Source organism: Crotalus tigris, unplaced genomic scaffold (genome assembly GCF_016545835.1).
Source record: "Crotalus tigris isolate CLP2741 ecotype Arizona unplaced genomic scaffold, ASM1654583v1 scf7180000020463.618913, whole genome shotgun sequence".
NCBI classification, from domain to species: domain Eukaryota; kingdom Metazoa; phylum Chordata; class Lepidosauria; order Squamata; family Viperidae; genus Crotalus; species Crotalus tigris.
The window spans coordinates 262,886-283,041 of NW_024098031.1; the positions used below are offsets into that span (position 1 = coordinate 262,886).

Below are 20,156 nucleotides of genomic sequence, written 5' to 3' on the forward strand. Positions count from 1 at the left end.
AACACAAATGAAATGTTCAAAAGAAATTACCACTGTCTGATTAAATATCTGATTGTTATTGCATAAGATGATGCAAAAATAGCTCTAATAATAGGCTAAATCTAGAGTGTTGTACCATCACTGTTGATTCAAAATGAATGCAATTTTAATATGGGAATAATAAAACAAATACGTTTTAATTATTTCTACTGCAGAAATTGGGGCAACCATGAGATAGTAGCTACAAGATGCAGAAACCTGTATTGCCATCTAGTGGTCCTTCAGTGTTTGCATTTTTAATTTTAATAAAGACTGGAATAAAGAAAAAAATATAAAAATATATTTTATATTCTTAGCAGGTCCGAAAAGTCTTAGTTCAAACATACTGTGACTGTGTCATTTTTGTGCAGCAAAATATTTGAATTGTTATATAATTTGTTTTATAGGTTGCCCTGAGTGCCACAGATATGGCCCTGGCTCTTAATCGATACCTCTGCACTGCTGTTTTGCCTTTATTAACAAGATGTGCTCCTCTTTTTGCTGGAACAGAACATCATGCTTCCCTTATAGATTCCTTGCTACATACTGTATATCGGCTTTCCAAAGGCTGTTCTCTTACCAAAGCTCAGCGGGATTCTATTGAAGAGTGCCTACTCTCCATTTGTGGGTAAGGATGGGTTAGAGAGCATGGATGGAGAGAGAAACACTAACATTAAGGGGAAAAACTTCTGTAAGACATTATTCTTATTAAGAATTTTGATTACAATAGTCTAACCTAATATAAACTATACTTGGAGAGAATCGAAAAAAGTACAAGAAAAAAGAGAAAGAGAAAGAAAAAAAATATAATAAGAAGAAAAGAAATATGTAAGAAGAGATTTTCAGCTTTCATCATATCAAGTGTAAACAAACTTAATAACTTTTCACCCCCTATAAGGTTAAACAAAAATATTTTCATACCATATCCTATCCCTTCTTTATAAGTAAATCCATAAAACATCTACTTTTCAATCCTAGTGTCAGCAAAAATTCCATAAAGGGCTGCTAGAAATTTTTTTTAAAAGTCTTATTTTAATCCCTGATCAAATAAACAAACTTTAGATTTCTTCCTTTTACTTTTACAGTCTTAATCTTTAATCAAATAATGTAGAATTTTAAGTTCTTTCGATTTCTTCAAGGTTTTATTTTTAACAAGGTTCTTTTGTAAATCCAGCAGGAAAATATTTTCATAGCTAATAGCTTTAAGATGGTTAGTAGGCCAAAAATGATTAGAAAGTGAGGCTTGCAAACTAAGTGTCCTTTAAAAGAATTGCAAGCAAGATGGCTGATTCTCTCATCTTCTAGTGCTTAAACCCACAGAAAACTGCTGTCCTGCAGTCTCTTTACAAGAAGCAGTTGTCTGGAGCACATGTGGGTAATCTCCTATCCTTTTCTTATCCAAAAGGTTTCCAAGCAACTGGTTTACTTTCCAGTTTCTTCATTTTTGACATGGTCATCAGCTGTACTTTCAGAGACATTATTCAGTTCACCATGCCTCCCTTGGAAGTTGTATAGGAAATTATTCTTGGGGCTATTGTTTGTTTAAAAGAAAAACAAAAATAAGCTTTATTTAGGAAAAAAACACGAAGATTGCATGACTTAACAAAAGTAGATAAAATGTAGATTCCATTGCTAACTGTTATTGTATCTGTTGAGCCAAATAGTCAGTAATTTCATGGATGCAGAAAGCTTGTAGAGATGGAGTTGAATTCTAGTAGGATGTAGGATTGATAGTAGAATGAATCAACAGAGCAAAAGTATCTGTAATTACTTTAGCTACTAGCATGTAATAATTACCAGTATGTAATATTTACAATAAAAATAGATTCCAGGACTGATGCTGTTAGAATAACATTCAATAAAAAATAATGTATTTGGGAGGTATCCTCAAATAAGATATGTAGTAGTTGATTAGTAAACCATCCACAGGATCAACAATGAAAAACCGGTAGTTAAAATGCAAAATAAATTGTTATGTATCAGACACTGGTGAGAGTAAGGGCTATGCAACTTTGATTATGCCTGCTTGCCAAACTCTAAATATGAAATACAATTTAGGTTTTTGTTATATTACCAAAGACAAAACATACATTTTGTTAAAAGAAAATAACTTTTCCTACAAAAGGATAAGGGTGAAATAATGCTAAAAAAACTGAATATGAATTCAGCATTTTTATTACCTCTCACATTATTTTTGTTCAAGCAAGAGTCTGAATATTAGAATATTTTATCTACATATTTCATATACTGTTATCTTTTAATCAGAAAGACTGATTAAGCTTCTGTAGTGATTACAGATTACTCACTTGCATAATCACAATAATGGATACAAACTTTTTTTCTACTGATAGTCAGCTAAGACCTTCAATGATGCAACATTTGTTGAGAAGATTAGTATTTGATATCCCTCTTCTAAATGAACATGCCAAAATGCCTCTTAAGGTAAGTTTCCTTTTTATAAAATATACAGTTACTGTCATTAAGCATCACCTATCAGAAGAAACTGCTGATGGCCAATGTCACATCCATTATAATATTTAAACTAAATGTAGGATTATCACAAAAACTGTGTCATGGTTATTCTGTTTAAGAGATCTCTAGGTTCAGTTTTGATAGTTCAGCAGTGTTCTATAAAGCAAAACAATCCAGAAGGATCAGTTGTGATTCAAAACTGGATGCAAATTTAATATTCCTTCAACAGTGCTTACAAAAAACTACACACTGTAAACATTGAAAACACAGACTTTGCCTAAGACTTGCTGTATGTAAAGGATGTAGTGAAACAAAAAATGAAGTAATTATCTCAGCTAGATTAACAGACAGGAGAAAATATTTGTCTTACCTTCATATATACAAGTTGAATGAAAGATATTTAGAAGACCCACTTCATTCATTATTTTGTCAATTCTTCCCCAGAGTGTTTTGCCAAGAGCTAACAGTGATTACAATGATTCAAACCTTATTAAGTAAGAACTGGTAAAGGTTTGGAGATAATGTAGAGATATGGAAGCAATTATTTGCTGAACATTTAATTTAAAGAAAAACCAGCAAAAGCATGCTAATGTAACAATAGGTTAATTGTGAAATAATTGTTTGATTGGATTGAGATAATTATTTTAATCTTTATAGTGTTATTACCTGCTGGAATATCTGTGCATCTATCATTTAAAGTGATTATATGCAGCTGCCTCCCTGAACAAGCAGTGGCTTTTCAGAAAGCAAATCCTCATGTTTCTTTTTTAGTTGCTGACAATTCATTATGAAAGATGCTGGAAATATTACTGTTTACCAGGAGGGTGGGGCAACTTTGGTGCTGCATCAGAAGAGGAACTTCATTTGTCCAGAAAGTTATTCTGGGGTATTTTTGATGCTTTATCTCAAAAGGTAACATTTTAGGATGTGATTTCTTAATATCTATTAATTACATGTAATCTATTAATTACATATTAATTACATAATTGTACTGCATGATGAATATGGAAGGCTGCATATTAAAAAACAAAATTAAAATGTTGCTTAAATATATCTTTAAAAATTAATTAGCTAGCAAATTACTTTAATAAATGTTAATTCTACTCTATAATTTTGTTGCCTTTGATAGAAGAATTACATTAAATGAAAAACGCCATTTGTGCTAGCAGTGTGAGGTAGAGATGAATATGAGGGTGCTAAATATTTATAAATAAAAGTGGATTTCATTTTTTTTAATTCAACATATATTCCACCTTTTATTTGAGAGCACAAAGTGGCTTATATAGTGTTCTCTCTTCTGTTTTCTCCAATACTCTGTGAGGTAGGTTGAGATGAAAGATGGTGACTGACCCCAGATCACCCAGTGAGCTTCTATGGCTGAAGGTGACCAAAACCTGTAATTCCAAGCACCTGTTCCAATACTTTAATCAATATATCATAAATAAATGCCACACTGGCTCTCAGAAATTCTTCCATTGATTATTGTTGTTAATTTTTAGTGTGTCATAGGGGAAGATTATAGTACTCGGCAAACTCAACTGCTAGTTAGAACTACCTTAGAATTGAAAACTATTGATTCAATTGACAACTGCAACTAAGTCTGCAGACTATTAAACTAAAAAAAAAAACTCCTCTAAATCAACATCTGAACAAAATGCTTGTCTACCTTCAGACTACAAAGTATATCATTTTTCTTTTTCATTTTTTCCCTGGTGTTGTCAATATTTGTTAAATACAACAGGGCTCAGCCTCTATAGCAGGGGTCTCAAACTGCTGGCCCGTGGGCCGGTTTCATCATACTGGAATCACGCCCACCCCATTGCCAGCAATGGCAAAAAGCTCCGACGTCGCGTGTTTGACATGTCTGCTCTATAGGGAACATTATCCTGATAGATTTGATGGCTCTTGTCTCTAGTGCAGGGAAGGGACTGTGCTGATTTCCCTTGGGAAGTGTGGCTTTGTTTTGGGAAGGATGATCCACATTAGTTAGAAAGCCTAAAGTAGTTTGACTTGAAAGTAAACTTAATTAATGGAACAATATAGTAATGATAGTGGTAATAGAACGCTGAGACCTTTCCCAGATAAACAGAAGTTGTCTTATTTTTTTACCAGGGTATTTTGCATCTTATTTTGTCTTTATAGAAATATGAACAAGAACTATTCAAATTAGCACTGCCATGCCTGAGTGCTGTAGCTGGGGCTTTACCTCCTGATTACATGGAATCAAATTATGTTGGTGTTATGGAAAAACAGGCTTCCATGGATTCAGATGGGAACTTCAATCCACAGCCTGTTGATACTTCGAAGTAAGGATGTTTTCATAGCCTGTATTGAGTTAAGCATAACTTTTAAATAGAAGAAAATATACGTAGCTCAGGGTTAAACTATGGAGTACTTGTTGAGTTCTGAGCTTCATTATTTGCTTACAGACATTGGCTGCTGAAGAGGATGTGTTCTGATCTTTTGTCTGTTGCCTAGACCAAGTTAAATCCAAAAAATGCTAAAGAATTGCTGGAAGCTTGGGGTTCAGATAAATCAGCCATTAATAGACACATTGAGGTAATCTACATTTATACAGCATTGAAAAGAAACAATAAAAAAGCTAAGAAGGAGAAATCTTCACTAGCAATCAAGCAGAAAACAATACCCTAATTATGGAATTATTATACCCCCATCAGCACTGGCAGGGCAAGCTATTGTATGTAAACAGGGAAACACCCCCCCCCCACTAGCACTGATAATGTTAGGTAGGAAACTAATAAAATGTCTGCAAGCAAACAACCAAGCTCAGAGAGCAAAACAGATTCCATAACTTTTAAAATAATATGAAATGAATATAGGTTTTTTTGGTACTGTTAAAACATTTAGCTGTATTGCTATAAAGAATGTGTCTGTCTTAAAGAGGATTTCCAAGAAATTGTTTTTTCTTAACTATTTGTTAATGAAGATTGATTGTCAAATACATAAATATTTAAATGACTTAGAATATTTCACTTTTCTTTTCTAATAATCACAGTACAAAAAGTGTAAGTCAATTGGCAATTTAAGTTTCCTTTATGTTCAGTGACTGATTATTTTATTTTTTCAAAATTTCTATAAAATGATCTATTACCAGTTTTCGTTCTGTGAAATAATACTAGAATTAGATAAATGCAAATGCTGATAATAGTTAAATTATTTTAATGTCATGAAATACTTATCTTTGCCTTGTTTGTTCTCACTTAGCATTACAATTCCTGAAAAACTAGACTACTTTATAAACAAATATGCTGAACATTCTCACGATAAATGGTGCATGGAAAAGGTAAAGTGTACGTTCACATGTATGCATCATAGGCATATCTCTCTCTCATTTTGCTGGGATATATGTAAAACATTAGGGAATGAATCTTGCTAATGATCTGATTTTATTTTTCATTTCGGTATTCATCAGTATTCATGTTTATGTTGCATTAATTGAAACATTCTAATTCTTTAATCAGATTTTTAAATTTTTGAGTGCATTTACTTTCTCTAAGAGAAGGATCAGCCCAGTTTTTACATTTTACCCAGATCCATTCAGTTAACAAGTTTATTTTAATAAGATTTTTTTGGGTATCACAATTATCATCACATATTTGGATGGCTGCATTTGCATGGTTGTCTTTTACAATGCCATTATTGTTAAAACAGATTAGTTTTTTTAAATGGTATTTTTCCCAGTCACTTTCACTAGAAGAACATTGGTATCTTTTCTCTGAAGAGTTTGAAAAATGGAGACTGATACTGCAAGAGGTTACAATCGTTAGCAAAAAACTTTTTACAATGCTTCAACATAACCCGTTCAATTTTTGTAGTGAGCTCAAACATAGATATGCAGGTTCTTAGTACCCTCAATGAAGATTCTGAAGTATATTTATTGCACTATATTCCCTTCTACCCATTCTTCATTCTACTCAACAGTCAGTTGGCATTCTGTGTCAGTTAAGAAGGCTGTTTTAATTTTTATTTAAAGTTTTTGCCCCATAACGTTTCTACACATTTGGAAATTCTGGGGTCTGTGATGAATTAATTCTTCCCTCTTGTGCATGACTGTTGATGTTTGGGATATAGGATAGACACATTAAGTATGACTTCATTATCAGTTTATAAAACCGATTGCTATACAAGATGAAAAAGATTACATTGTAATATACCGTATAACACTTGTGAAAGTAAAATTTGCATGACAAATTAAAGCCCAGGAGTTTTTAATTGCTATTATAACTATTAAGATCAGAAGAAAGTAGAAGAACCAAGATAAAATATGGGAAATTTCATTTGTTTCATGAGCTTGGTATGGTATATTGATAGCATGCAAAAAGAGCATCCAAATCATAAATGGCATCAATATTCTTGATCAACTTATCCCTTCCTTTTCTTTAAACTTTTGTCAGTTTGCAAATGGGTGGATATATGGTGAAACATATTCAGAATCTTCCAAAGTGCAGCCATTAATGAAACAATATAAACTATTATCAGAAAAGGTAAGAAGTTCATGTCAGATTTTTTTTTGTTGTAATCTTTTCTTTTAATCATTAAAGGTAACCAATTTTGGAGCTTTCCCAGAAATTAGAAAACTCCTTTAAGACTTGAAGAATATATGTTGTTTCTTCTGTCATTTGTAACATTTTCAGTTGGAAAGGCAAGAGTAATAAATTCTGGAAAGTGAGAATTTTCTCCAGATTATCTGCCTATATCACAGCACAGGGCTTGTGTGAATTTTCTAGAACTCCAGCAGAAAGAAACATACCCACATACTCAGCAAAAATAGTGATAGGAACTTCAGCCTCCATTTTGTTCCTCTTTTGCTCATCCCTATCAAACCTCATCACTATGGAAGAGCTGAAGAGATTGTGTGTGATGGACTTACCTTGACGGCTGTTTGCACTACAAAGGACAGCAGTAAAGCTAGGGTTTGAAAAGAAAACTTTATACCTATCATAATTTATCCTTTGGTCCATAAATCCTCATAGATTTCATAAACATTGTAATCACAGCATAATAGCCTGTGAAAAGGATTATTGAACCACAATCCAAGTATTTTTAATTATATATCTTACATTTGATCAGTGGTTAAACACTTAAGTATTAGGTCTGGAAGTATATTTCTATCAGTCAGTACTCTTTTAAGCTAATTCCAGTCTATCCCCCTTTGTTGAGTAAATGCACTGCTTTCATATGCTTATCATATCACTTGCAAATCCCATATCTCATCAGCTTTTGGGGGTGAAAAAGTTGTTTGAAAGGATCTGTGGGGACAACTATGCTATGCTAACAAAATTGGCCACAACAAAATCGATAATAATATTTTCTCCATAAATTTCTCTATAAATTTCTCTTTTAAGAGTTTGGAATTGGGGATTTTCAGGTTAGTAAAGCATGGAGATTTTATTCCTTCCCATGGATACTGATTTTTAATATCCTTAACTTTTAGCAATCTTCCTACTAATTTACTACTCATTGCTTAACCTGTCTCTTAGTTGTGATATATTATCACATCAATAAAAAATAAGAGTAGGGGGTCTTCTGAAGTGTATGATCCATCTTTCAGTTTCTATGGGCAAGATATTTTTGCTTTTCTTTCAGTCACTATGATAGGTAACCAAAAGTATAAAAGGTTCATTTTATACTTTTGGTTATTTAGTAGGAATTGTTTTCCTGTATAATGCTGCAATTTGAGGATGGTACTCTTGTCCTTAGAAAGTAGTCATCAAATGCTTATAATATTTGTATTATATTTAATGGCTTTTTACAAATATCCCTTTTTCTTTTTTTGTTATTGCCACATTCATATCTCTTCTAATGTACTGTATAAGTGATACAAATATAAAGATTTTAAATAGCTGTTTCATAAAGAAAAGCTATATAAATAATGTAGATAATAATTAGTATTTTAGTGCTCAGTTTCAAATTAATTATTATTTACTTTGGTCATAGAACAGCATAAGGCAGATAACAATCATTATAAAACAAAACTAATAACCTTACATTCTGGTCAGCTAGCAAAAGACTAAGTATTTAACTTGTCTGGGTATTGTATTGCAAATAGGAAAATATACATATAGTGTAGGTGTGTATAAAAAAAGGCAACGCTGCAATTCATGGTTCCAATTTTCCTATCATCATAAGAACAGAATCTCAGCTCTTTAGGTATGCTTCAGAAGTTTGCTTCACAAAGGGTTGAGAGGAAAACATTATAGCAGGCACATGTGTAAAGGCATAGTTTTACATTCTCATAGTACTTTATAGACCAGACTTATAATGCTGTTATAGACTATAGACTGTGATTTTATGGTTTTAATCCCTATACCAGTGGGGCAAATCTATGGCACGGGTGCCAGAGGCGGCACTCAGAGCCCTCTCTGTGGGCATGCGTGCCGTCGCCCCAGTCCTATGCCTTCAGCTGGGTTTTATAAAACCTTTTCACTTTAGGCCTCCGTCGCCATGTACAAAAAAAAAAGATTCAATCAATCAGTCAATTTCTTGTGGGAAAAAAAAAGATCTTGCAAAGTTGGAATTGATTGATTGAACTTTTTAGTCCCACCCAGTCTGCTGTTATCACCGCAGCCACGCCCACCCAATAGGCCACACCCACCCAATGGGCCACACCCATCCAATGGGCCACACCCACCCGGCACCCAACAATGCATAAGTGGGTTTTGGGTTGCAGTTTGGGCACTTGGTCTCTAAAATGTTCACCATCACTGCCCTATACTTTGTAATTCTATACTAGTCTTTCTTTTTTTCTGTTCTATCAATGTGATATTTTATTCTTTGATTTCAGAGTGATTGTTATGTTATTTGTTTTATGCTAGTCTACATCCAAAATAAACAATTTCTAATTGAATATTTGACTGCTAAGGAAGTTACTTTAAAAGAGGTGTGCATAGAATCAAAGTAGATTTTTGCAATCAATGATCTAACTTTAATATAGAGTTGCTGAGTGGTGGTCTCTGTTATTTATACATATCTCAAATTCAATCAAAATATTGAGTGCTACTAACCTTGTAAGGCAGATATTAGGACAGCTGTTTTACCATTAATGGGATCATCATATATACATTTTTTTTTCAGGAAAAAGAAATTTATAGATGGCCAATTAAAGAGTCTCTGAAAACCATGCTTGCTTGGGGATGGCGGGTTGAAAGAACGAGGGAAGGAGATACTATGGCTCTTTATAATCGTTCACGTCGGATATCACAGACAAGTCAGGTAAATTTTGAGCTGCAAGTACTTCTGATGATGTTACTTAGTAGCTTTATGAGCAATATGTCCTAGTTATTATTTTAAATACTGTTTTGGAGATAGAAGTTTCATGCTCTATGTTTATTTTGTATTTGCTGTTTTTGAAGTATCTAAAGAAATTGGAATTTCTCTTTACAAAATATTTTAGGATTGTGATTTTTATAAAACTGTAGTGACTTTATCAGGCCATTATATAGAAAGAAATGCAATTTTAAATATAAACAAGCTTCAGAGAGAATATGTATTTTTTTTTCTAGAAGATAAATCCTTTCTTCAGGTAATGCTGCTTCTAAATGTTTTGTGATACACATGTTGTGATACACAAAGAACTTTAGTAGAATTCCTATATAGCATTGAAATTCCTGAAATTAGATAAGCTGAAACTATTAGAATCTGTTTACATTATTTGATGATTACCATATTTGATAATTAGCATGTTTTATGTTTTGAGTCTTATCTATACATTTACCTTTATTTTATTGTAAATCAGTGCATATGTCAATTATTCATTTTTCTCAAAATGTAAAATTGGCATTTTGGAGTTCACGGTATGCAGTTTTATGAACTAGCTAGATTATTTTGAACAATGAGAACTAGCACAGTCTTAAATGTTTAGGATTTAATAGACAAATATATGAAACCATGCTAAACTATTCCTTGTTGGAGCCCCTCTGTAAGCTGTCATTAAACTTGTCATTCAAATATGTTCTTTTTTCTGTTAACACCTCTATTGATATTTATTCAGATTTCTGTAGATACTGTCCATGGCTATACCCCCCGTGCAATTGACATGAGTAATGTTACACTGTCCAGAGAGTTACATGTAAGTTACATGGTGATTGTGATCTACATTAGGAACGTAATGTTTTAACAACTTTTCTTTTTAATTGGCTTTTTTAATAATTATTTAACATAGCTTCTCTAGCAATCCTCTGATAGTTATCATTTATTCTCCGACTTTTCTAACAGATGCTTGGACCTGCAATTGGTCTTTCAAGAATGGAAGGGCTTTTGATACAGTGGTTCCAGCGGGTGGAAGGGTAAGAGGCAATTTTTGCCGATTCCTTCTTTCCCTGGCAACTTTCCCTGCTAATTTCAACACTGCTCTGGAAGGTTCTCCAATCTTCTAGACCAGATTTTAGGGAAGCACAAGGAGCTGAAGGATGAATTGGCAAAAATTTTCTCCTCCCCACCTCCTGAGGGAGCATGCCAGGAGAAGAATTCTGCTCATGCAATTTCTGTAACATTGGAGACAATTTGTGGAAACCTCTATCAAATTAATTATTTAAAAACATACCTGTGGTTGATATTTAATTTTTTGGGCTGGGGCCAAAAATGCAACAATTATTTTTTTTAAAGAAAATGAAAAAGAAACATAACTAACCTACTACAGAACAAATTGTAATTATTTATGTCTTTCTTTCTTCTTAGGCAATGGCTGAGATGATGGCTGAAAATTATCATAACATATGGGCGAAAAAAAAGAAAATGGAGCTTGAAGCCAAAGGTACAATCTCTTTTAAAAATATATGGATGATCTTAGGCTGTCTGTCAAGAGTACTTGTTAAGGATATTCTGCATTTTTGAAATAGAAAATTGAGAGGCCCAGAAATTAGCATTCTGTAGTTGAAATAGTATTTTCAGTATTATTTTTTTGTTTGTTTGTTTATAGAATTCTGTAATGAGCTACATACAATAATGATTCTATTTGAATAACATATTTTAACAACATTATTTTTTTCAAATGCAGTTTTATATATGGTATTATGTGGTCAATGTCATAATTGACATTGACCACATAACACCATGCCTGAGGTGGTGAAAATATTAAAATGCATGCAAGAAAAAGCAGATTTTATTTTTCTGGGCTCCAAGATCACCTTAGATGGGGACTGTAGCCAAGAAATTAAAAGACGCTTGCTCCTGGAGAGGAAAGCTATGGCAAATCTAGACAGCATACTAAAAAGCAGAGACATCACCCTGCCAACAAAAGTGCATATAGTCCAGGCTATGGTTTTCCCAGTTGCAATGTATGGCTGTGAAAGTTGGACCATAAGAAAGGCTGAGCGCCAAAGAATTGAGGCCTTTGAACTATGGTGCTGGAGAAGATTCCTGCGAGTCCCTTGGACTGCAAGGCATTCAAACCAGTCGGTCCTAGAAGAGATCAACCCCGACTGCTCTTTGGAAGGCCAGATCCTGAGGTTGAAGCTCAAATACTTTGGCCACCTAATGAGAAGGAAGGACTCACTGGAGAAGGGCCTAATGCTGGGAAAAATTGAGGGCAATAGAAGAAGGGGACGACAGAGAATGAGATGGCTGGATGGAGTCACTGAAGCAGTAGGTGTGAACTTAAATGGACTCCAGAAGATGGTAGAGGACAGGAAGACCTGAAGGAACGTTGTCCATGGGGTCACGATGGGTCGGACACGACTTCGCAATTAACAACAACAAAGAAAAAGCAATTCTAAGATGTGTATGCAGCGTTAATTTCAGAATGATTTCTGTAATATATGACTTCGAAAATTTTAAATGAACTTTGAGTAAGAATTGCTTGACTGTAAGATGAGAGGCATATAAATTTAATAAATAAATCAATTAGATAACTGGCTAATAATATGGGTTCCAAGAGTTGGGATTTTCATTCTTAACAGTAAGCATTGTTGGATTAAAACCTTAACATATGGAATTAAATATTATCTATTTTAGCAATATAGGGTAATGATACAGGAAAATATGTCTAGCAGGTCAACGTGAATACTGTAATGTCTTTATTTTTATGAAATTTAATTATTTTAAAAATAATGCTACGGTCATTATTTTGTCATTTCATTTCCTTTCTAGTGGGAGGAGGAAATCACCCACTACTTGTACCCTATGATACACTGACAGCCAAAGAAAAAGCTAAGGATAGAGAGAAAGCCCAAGATATTCTGAAGTTCCTCCAGATCAATGGCTATGTTGTGTCCAGGTAAATGCTGATTGATTATTGCTGTAGTCTTTAAAACTGAAATAATTTTCATTATATACTTTGTGTGGCTAAAAATGTACAGCATGGGAAGATTTGTTTTTTATAAGAAAAAAAGATACATTGGAAATATGCAAATATGTGTTGATTTGCCCTTTTCCAGACAATATCTTTTGTAAAGATTTGTGTGAAGACATAAATATTAAATGTTAATTTTTTTCTTGCCAAATATAAGAGTTATGGTCCAAGATAACATTTCATAACTGTGCTAGTAGAAAAATTAAAAATTAAAAATGTCCCTGTTATGGTGAGAAAGGATATGTTGCCATTTTTGTATTCATTAAATTGTCTCCCTATTATTCCAATTCCCCATGATTGTCCTGATATGTTTATCTTCCATTCAATCTGTTCTTCTTTCTCAAATTTCTTATGATTTACGGTATATAGAAAGTCTTTTTCATTTTCACTGTTGTCACTCTCTTTTCTGGATTTTCCATTAACTGTATTTGTTGGTCAATTGAGTCCTCTTTCTTAGTATTTTATTGTTCCACTTCTTCTGTTATCTTCTGAATTGTTAGTTCTTTGGTTGCGGTCAAAATTTGGGTTTGTGTATCTAAGCTGGCACCTTGTTCTTTTATGTTGGGTCTTATTTTGTCACAAGCTGAAAGAATGGTTTCATGTATTGCTTTCAACATGGAAAGGATCTTTTCCTGGTCTTTATCCATATTCTCTTAATAATGTGTTAAGTTGAGGACTTTAAAATCAGACATTAAAAATAATTTTATAACTAGGTATGGGACATCTATTTCATTTGTTTATAGGTAGTCTTTATAGTAGAAGTCATTTGTCAAGTAAGATTTTATAGTCCAAGGTATTTCATCATCTCATATAATAACCAATTTTCCTCAAATAAAGAGATAGGAAAGCAATTCCCGACATATAACCCTGAAAGTCAGTAAAGGTTTACATTCATAGTTCAGGCAGGCCAGTTATGCCGCCCAGAAGTTCTCTTTACAGCTGAGTTTCTCACAGGTGGTATCTATCAAGGTCGAAAGAGTTTTATCTGAAGTCTGGGCTTCAAGCCAAGTCTCTTTTATTTGTTTATTTTTTTAAAAAAATTATTTTTGAACCAACAAAACAAAACAAAACATAACACACATACACACACAGTATATACTCCTCCCCTTTTTAAACAGCGATTACATAATGGTAATCTTCTATTAGTTACATTTCCCCCCTTATTCTTCTTTAGAAAATTTGTCCTTATTGCCCCGTTGTTTCTTATTTACATTTTTCTTCCTTCATACTCTACTTCTTACCAAGAATAATTCATGTTATTATTATTATACATTATTATACACATATTTTCACTTTTGACCTTTCCATATTTATTCTCCTCTATTATTTCTAGTCTCCAACCAGTCATACCACTTGTTCCATGTTATATAGTACTCTGTGTCTTCCTTTTCTTTTATCTCTTTTGTTAATTTGTCCATCTCAGCACAGTCCAGGATTTTTCTTATCACTTCTTCCTCTGATGGTATATTCTCATTTTTCCAGCATTGTGCATATGCTATTCTTGCTGCCGTTATTATATGTAAAATTAAGTACCATATTTCTTTACTATATTTTCTGTTTAAAATACCCAGCAAAAAGATCTCTGGTTTCCAGTCTACGGGTTGGTCTATTATTTCTTTGATCCATCTTCTTATTGTAGTCCAGTATTTTTGCGCAACTGGGCATGTCCACCATAAATGATAATATGTTCCATGTACTTTTTTATATTTTCAGCATGTTGGCGAATTGTTCTGGAACATCTTAAGCCAAGTCTCTTTTAGGCAATAACAAGTTGTAATACCAAACTTCACCACAAGATGTCACCGATGTTGTTTAAAAAATTTTAAATCCAAAATTTTTATTATCCCTTTTCCAGTTTTATTTCTTTTTTTGTAGACAAAAACAAAAGTCTCCAGTAAAGATAAGAAAACTTTTGGTCCCCAAGTTTAAGAAACATATAAATCCAATTAGATGAAAATTGTTCTTTTATTGCTTTAACTCCCCTGGGTAGTCAGTCACCGCTATTCTTAGAGGGTGGGGCAGAAATTCCCTTCCCTCTCTCCTCACAGGGGGCAAGATACTTTGGGCAAATTTTGCAGGAAAAGAAAATACTTAGGATCTTAAAGAGAAGATCAGATCTCACCCAGTTTCATCTGCAGTGCTTTAGAAGTGCTTGATGGTAAGTTTGACTTTGGCTGTCTGCAGCTTAGTGATGAGCCATATTGCTATGGCCAGTCTTTCCTCCGCCAGTTTGGAGGGCTGCCCCAGATCAAGCAGAAGGGCTGCCGCCCTCCCGTGATCAAGTGGGGCCCCCTCCTTGCTCGTTGCCCCTACAGGGCAACTTTCGATCCTTTCCAGGGTCCCCAGTGGAACAAAATCAGACGCGGAAGATGGAGCTCGCCTCCCAACATCTGTGGCAGCCACGATGCAAACCAGAAGTTTGGTCTCTCTTATTTCAAAAATATATAATAATAGAGGGAGATTTATCTGATGACATGGAAGGCTAGTTGGCAAAGGAAGAAAGCCAGAATAAGGCTGTAGAAAATTGGGTTTTTGATTTATTAGAGGGGATTTCATATTACTAATTAGGGGGATAAAGGGAGAAGTTGAGATATGGGGAATTTGGGTCATTAAATTTAAAATATTTGGAAATTACTTGAAAATAAGGATTCTATTTGTTTAATATTTAAAAATTAGCCCCAAAGAAAAAAAATATGACTATGTTTGATTTATTGATTAACTCAGACAATATATATAATGGTTTTGATTTATTAAAGGGGGTACTGTGTTATTAATTAGATGATTTAATATGGTGGGAAATAGATAACTTCTAGGAAATAGAACAAGACTATATTCAAAGAGATAAGATGTGTATTTTGAATATTAGATTCTGTTATGAATTGAGATAAGGGAAACTTTGGTTACCTAAAGCCTGGAAATTATAAATATCAAATGTTAAATTTGAATATTGATGAGAAACTAAAAATTGGGGAAAAAATCAATAACAGGATGTTGATTGTCTATAAAGATTGAATGTAAAAGTAATTAAGATATGTATAAGCTAAAATTTTATTGAAAAATGTAATAATGATGTTTTTATTTAGTTGATATAATAAGAACTGTATTAGCTTAAATACGAGATAGTAGATATTAAGGGAAAAAGAGGAAATATTTGATGTTGTAACTAAAGATTTTTGTATGTTATTGAACTATTTTTTTTTATTGAAAGTTTTTAAATTTTACAAAACAAATCCCTTCCCCAACCCCCCCCTCCCATACACTCCCCCACCTCCCCAAACCTCCCATACCCTCCCCCAACCTTCCCAGAGTTGAGTACAGGCTTAATTAAAATTTTTCAAAAAAAAACTTAAAACACATATGAATCCTAAGCAAATCTAAATACATTAAATTAAACAAATTATCTTCTCTAAAAAATAATAATGACAATCATTAAACACGTTATAATATACTCTAAAAATTTTCTAATATCATACTTATATTATTATCCATCATTCCTTATAAACTCCCTCCAAAACAGAAATTTAAATATTACTTTCTTTAACTATCTATACCTACAATATAAAATCTAATCTCTCCCTCTTTCTTTATCTAAAACACAAAAATAAACATACAAACATTCAATATACCATTAAGACTAAATACTCTTTTGAATACTTAAACTAAATACTTAAACTTAAACTTCTTAACTAAAATTTTCATTCAATCTCCATAATCTTCTCTCCTATCAAAAAAAAAACTTGAAAGACATATAATTCCTAAACAAATCTAAGTACATTTAATTAAACAAGTTAACTTCTCTTAAAAATAATAATAATAATAATAAAAAAACCTCAATCATTAAACACATTATAATATACTCTGAACCTTCTCATATCATACTTATATTATTATCCATCATTCTTTGTAAACTCCCTCCAAAACACAAATTTAAACATTACTTAAAACATTGAAATTCCCTTATACATTTTTAAATCTTTACCAATAACAAATTTCATCCACAATAAACACATTCCTTATCAGTCTGTCTTATCCATAAACCTCAAAAGAAGTGCTTTGAAATCTACCCTTAAAGGTAACTCCAAAAAGTTTGTGAATCTTGCTTCTCCTGCAAACTCAGTACTCTTTTGAATACTTAAACTAAGTGCTTAAACTTAAACTTCTTATCTAGAATTTTCATTCGATCTCCATAATCTTCTCTCCATCCATCCACAGTAAACACATTCCTTATCAGTCTCTCTTATCCATAAACCTCGAAAGAAGTGCTTTAAAATCTACCCTTAAAGGTAGCTCCAAAAAGTTTGTAAATCCTGCTTCTCCCACAGCAGGAACCAATACTTGTGGGGCTTCCTTAATCTCCTTCTTCTGTTGCTCTTTTTCTTTACGTTTATATGTTATTGAACTATTGATTAACCCAACCACCATGTTGCTTTTTAAATACTTAAATATAAAATTGGAAAATTAATAAAATATAGAAAGGTAAAAAGAAAGGATATGTGAAGAGCATCATCATTCTCTCCAGGTTTGGCAGGCAGGAACTCACATGACAGAATTTTGCTCTTTCCCTTCCTGATGTAGCCTTATCAGTATCAAAACTCAACTGCATGGGTTTCCTCCCTTTTCTTTTAAGAAAAAAAGTAACTGAGACATAATCATAATCATAATCATCATCATAATAATCATAATAAAGTTGGAAGGGACCTTGGGGGTCATCTAGTTCAACCACCTGCTCAGGCAGGAAACCCTATACCATTTCAGACAAATGGCTGTCCAGTCTCCTCTTAAAGACTTCCAGTGTTGGAGCATTCACAGCTTCTGGAGGCAGGTTGTTCCACTGATTAATTGTTCTAACTGTCAGGAAGTTTCTTCTTAGTTCTAGGTTGCTTCTCTCTTTGGTTAGCTTCCATCCATTGCTTCTTGTCCTGCCCTCAGGTGTTTTGTAAAATAGCTTGACTCCCTCTTCTTTGTGTCAACCCCCGAGATATTGGAACACTGCTGTCATGTCACCCCTTGTCCTTCTCTTCATTAAACTAGACATACCCAATTCCAGCAACCGTTCCTTGTAAGTTTTAGCCTCCAGTCCCCTAATCATCTTTGTTGCTCTTCTCTGTACTCTTTCTAGAGTCTCAACATCTTTTTTACATTTGGTGGTATCCTCTTTTGCTAAATTTCTTAATATTTTACTTGTTTGCATTGCCAGTTGTTATTCTCTCTTCTTCACCTCAATATTTTATTTTGCTACTTCTGTTTCTTTCCTGTGCCTGCCTTGCTGGACATTGGCAGCAATTAGAAAGAAACTGAGAGGGGTGCGATGGCTCATTGGTTAAGACACTGGACTTGTCAACTGGAAAGTCAACAGCCCAGATTTGAGACCTGAGCACCATGTAATGGGCTGAGCTCCTGTTACTTGCCCCAGCTACTGCTCACCTAACAGTTCTAAAGTATGCAAATGCAAGTAGATAAATAGGTACCACTTTAGTGGGAAGGTAACAGTGTTCTGTTCACCTCAGTATGTAGTCATGCTGGCAACATGACCACGGTCATGTCTTTGTGTCTTTGGACAATGCTGGCTCCCTCAGCTAAGAAACAGAGATGGGAACCACCCCCTAGAGTAAGACATGCCTGGTCAGGGGAAACTTTTAGAAAGAAAATAGGTATTGAATTTAACCAGGAATGTTGAGTATGAAACGTATTCACTTTATAAAGCTTTGTAAAAAAGTGCAGTCTTATAATTGATTTCCCAGTCCTTTATCCCAACCCTATCAGCAAGGTAACATCAGGAAGGAGGCCAACTGGGGCCCTAAGATTCCTCTCCCATTGTACAAAACAATGGGAAGTTTTCTTCAACTCACTGCAAGTTAAATGGACCTTTCCTTGATTTCTCAAACCAAGAGGATAATGGTTTCATGTTCTTGGAACAGTATTGCCTTATGCCCCAATGTATCAGCAAAGCAGAATGATTGTCTCCTAAAAATTATTGCATTCACATTGATTGCTCAGCTAAGAGCGCTTTTTTTTGCCATTTGCCATTCAATCTATCGCTAACATTCTCTTCTTATGTATATAATGCAGTAGAAGTCTGTTGTCATGGTTGGAGCACTGATAGATTATGTAGAGCCAGTTCAGTGTAGTGGTTAAGACACCAGGCTATAAAGCAGGAAACCACGAATTCCAGTCCCCTCTTAGCCATGAAAGCATGCTTGGTGACTTTGGGCTACTCACTTTCTCCTCAGTCCAATCCAATTTACAAGATGGTTGCTGTGGGGAAAATAGGGGGAGGAAGGCATGTTGGGTATGTTCATTGCCTTGCGTTAATAAATAAGTAAATAAAATAAAATAAAATAAAAATAAGTAAAAAATTGAACTAGAGATTGAGAAACTCCTCCTTTCAGCCATAAACCTTCCTAGATAGTTTATACACAGCTTAACTTAATTCAAGGTAGGAACTGTTAAAATTGTAGTTGGGAAAAACTATAAATGCAATCTTGAGTTTTCTAAAAGCAGATCAATATAACCAAATAAAACTTTGATATTGTGTTTTACATTAATTCATAATTTATTATTGTACCCAAAGGGGCTGAACAGTAGTGTGTGCATGGCTTTCAAACCTGGCAGTCTCCAATTTATAATTTTATAGTCTGTCCCAACCTGGGTATAATTACAAAATTTTAAAAATTATAAGAAACAAAAATAATAACCAATCAACCTTCTTCCGAGATGGACACAAATAAACTTCCGTAGCTTTGAAACCTCAGCAGAAAGATGTCCAGATAAGCTTGCCAACATAATGATGCAAAAGTAAAAGAACAAACATAAAATGAGTTAAGTCAAAGGGTGCAGCAAAAGGAATGTAATTTAAGTCCCAATTATTTATTTAACTTATCCCAACTGGCAAATAAATAATGTCATGACTATCTCTGTGATAATTTCAAAGTTTGTATAACATCTCTTTTCTAAAAATTTTCTTAATTGGGGGCAATATTTTTTTTAATTTGTTTCAGAGGCTTAAAGGATTTAGAATTAGACACACCATCCATTGAAAAAAGATTTGCTTACAGTTTTCTCCAGCAATTGATACGCTACGTAGATGAAGCCCATCAGTATATTCTGGAATTCGGTAAGCTATTGTAAATATATATTTTATATTATAAAATATAGCCTTAACAAGTTTTTAACATGAATAATAAGCAAATGTTTTTTAAAAGTGTTAACATTATATTTTATTTTTTTGAGATACAGTTTAACATTACTTCTTTTTGAACCATAGCAGCTGAACACCTTCATTAATAAAAGATTTAGTCCACACACAGTGCAAACTGTAGTGTGCTTTCTCTATCCTTGCTGTGCTAGTACATTTAGT

General features: G+C 33.5%; 1 protein-coding gene across 13 annotated transcripts in view; it reads left to right on the forward strand.

Annotated features, from left to right (window-relative positions):
- RYR2 (ryanodine receptor 2) overlaps positions 1-20,156 on the forward strand; it is a 302,536-nt gene that overhangs the window by 182,108 nt on the left and 100,272 nt on the right. For 12 of the 13 annotated variants that reach the window (XM_039366919.1, XM_039366921.1, XM_039366922.1 and 9 more), the window contains exons 50-60: positions 426-646; positions 2,370-2,460; positions 3,262-3,402; positions 4,633-4,796; positions 5,716-5,794; positions 6,906-6,995; positions 9,586-9,723; positions 10,502-10,579; positions 11,188-11,263; positions 12,598-12,724; positions 19,798-19,913. In XM_039366919.1, coding sequence (XP_039222853.1) covers positions 426-646; positions 2,370-2,460; positions 3,262-3,402; positions 4,633-4,796; positions 5,716-5,794; positions 6,906-6,995; positions 9,586-9,723; positions 10,502-10,579; positions 11,188-11,263; positions 12,598-12,724; positions 19,798-19,913 — 1,321 coding nt within the window. The remainder of the gene's footprint in view (positions 1-425; positions 647-2,369; positions 2,461-3,261; positions 3,403-4,632; positions 4,797-5,715; positions 5,795-6,905; positions 6,996-9,585; positions 9,724-10,501; positions 10,580-11,187; positions 11,264-12,597; positions 12,725-19,797; positions 19,914-20,156) is intronic. The other variant, XM_039366932.1, reaches the window with a different exon arrangement.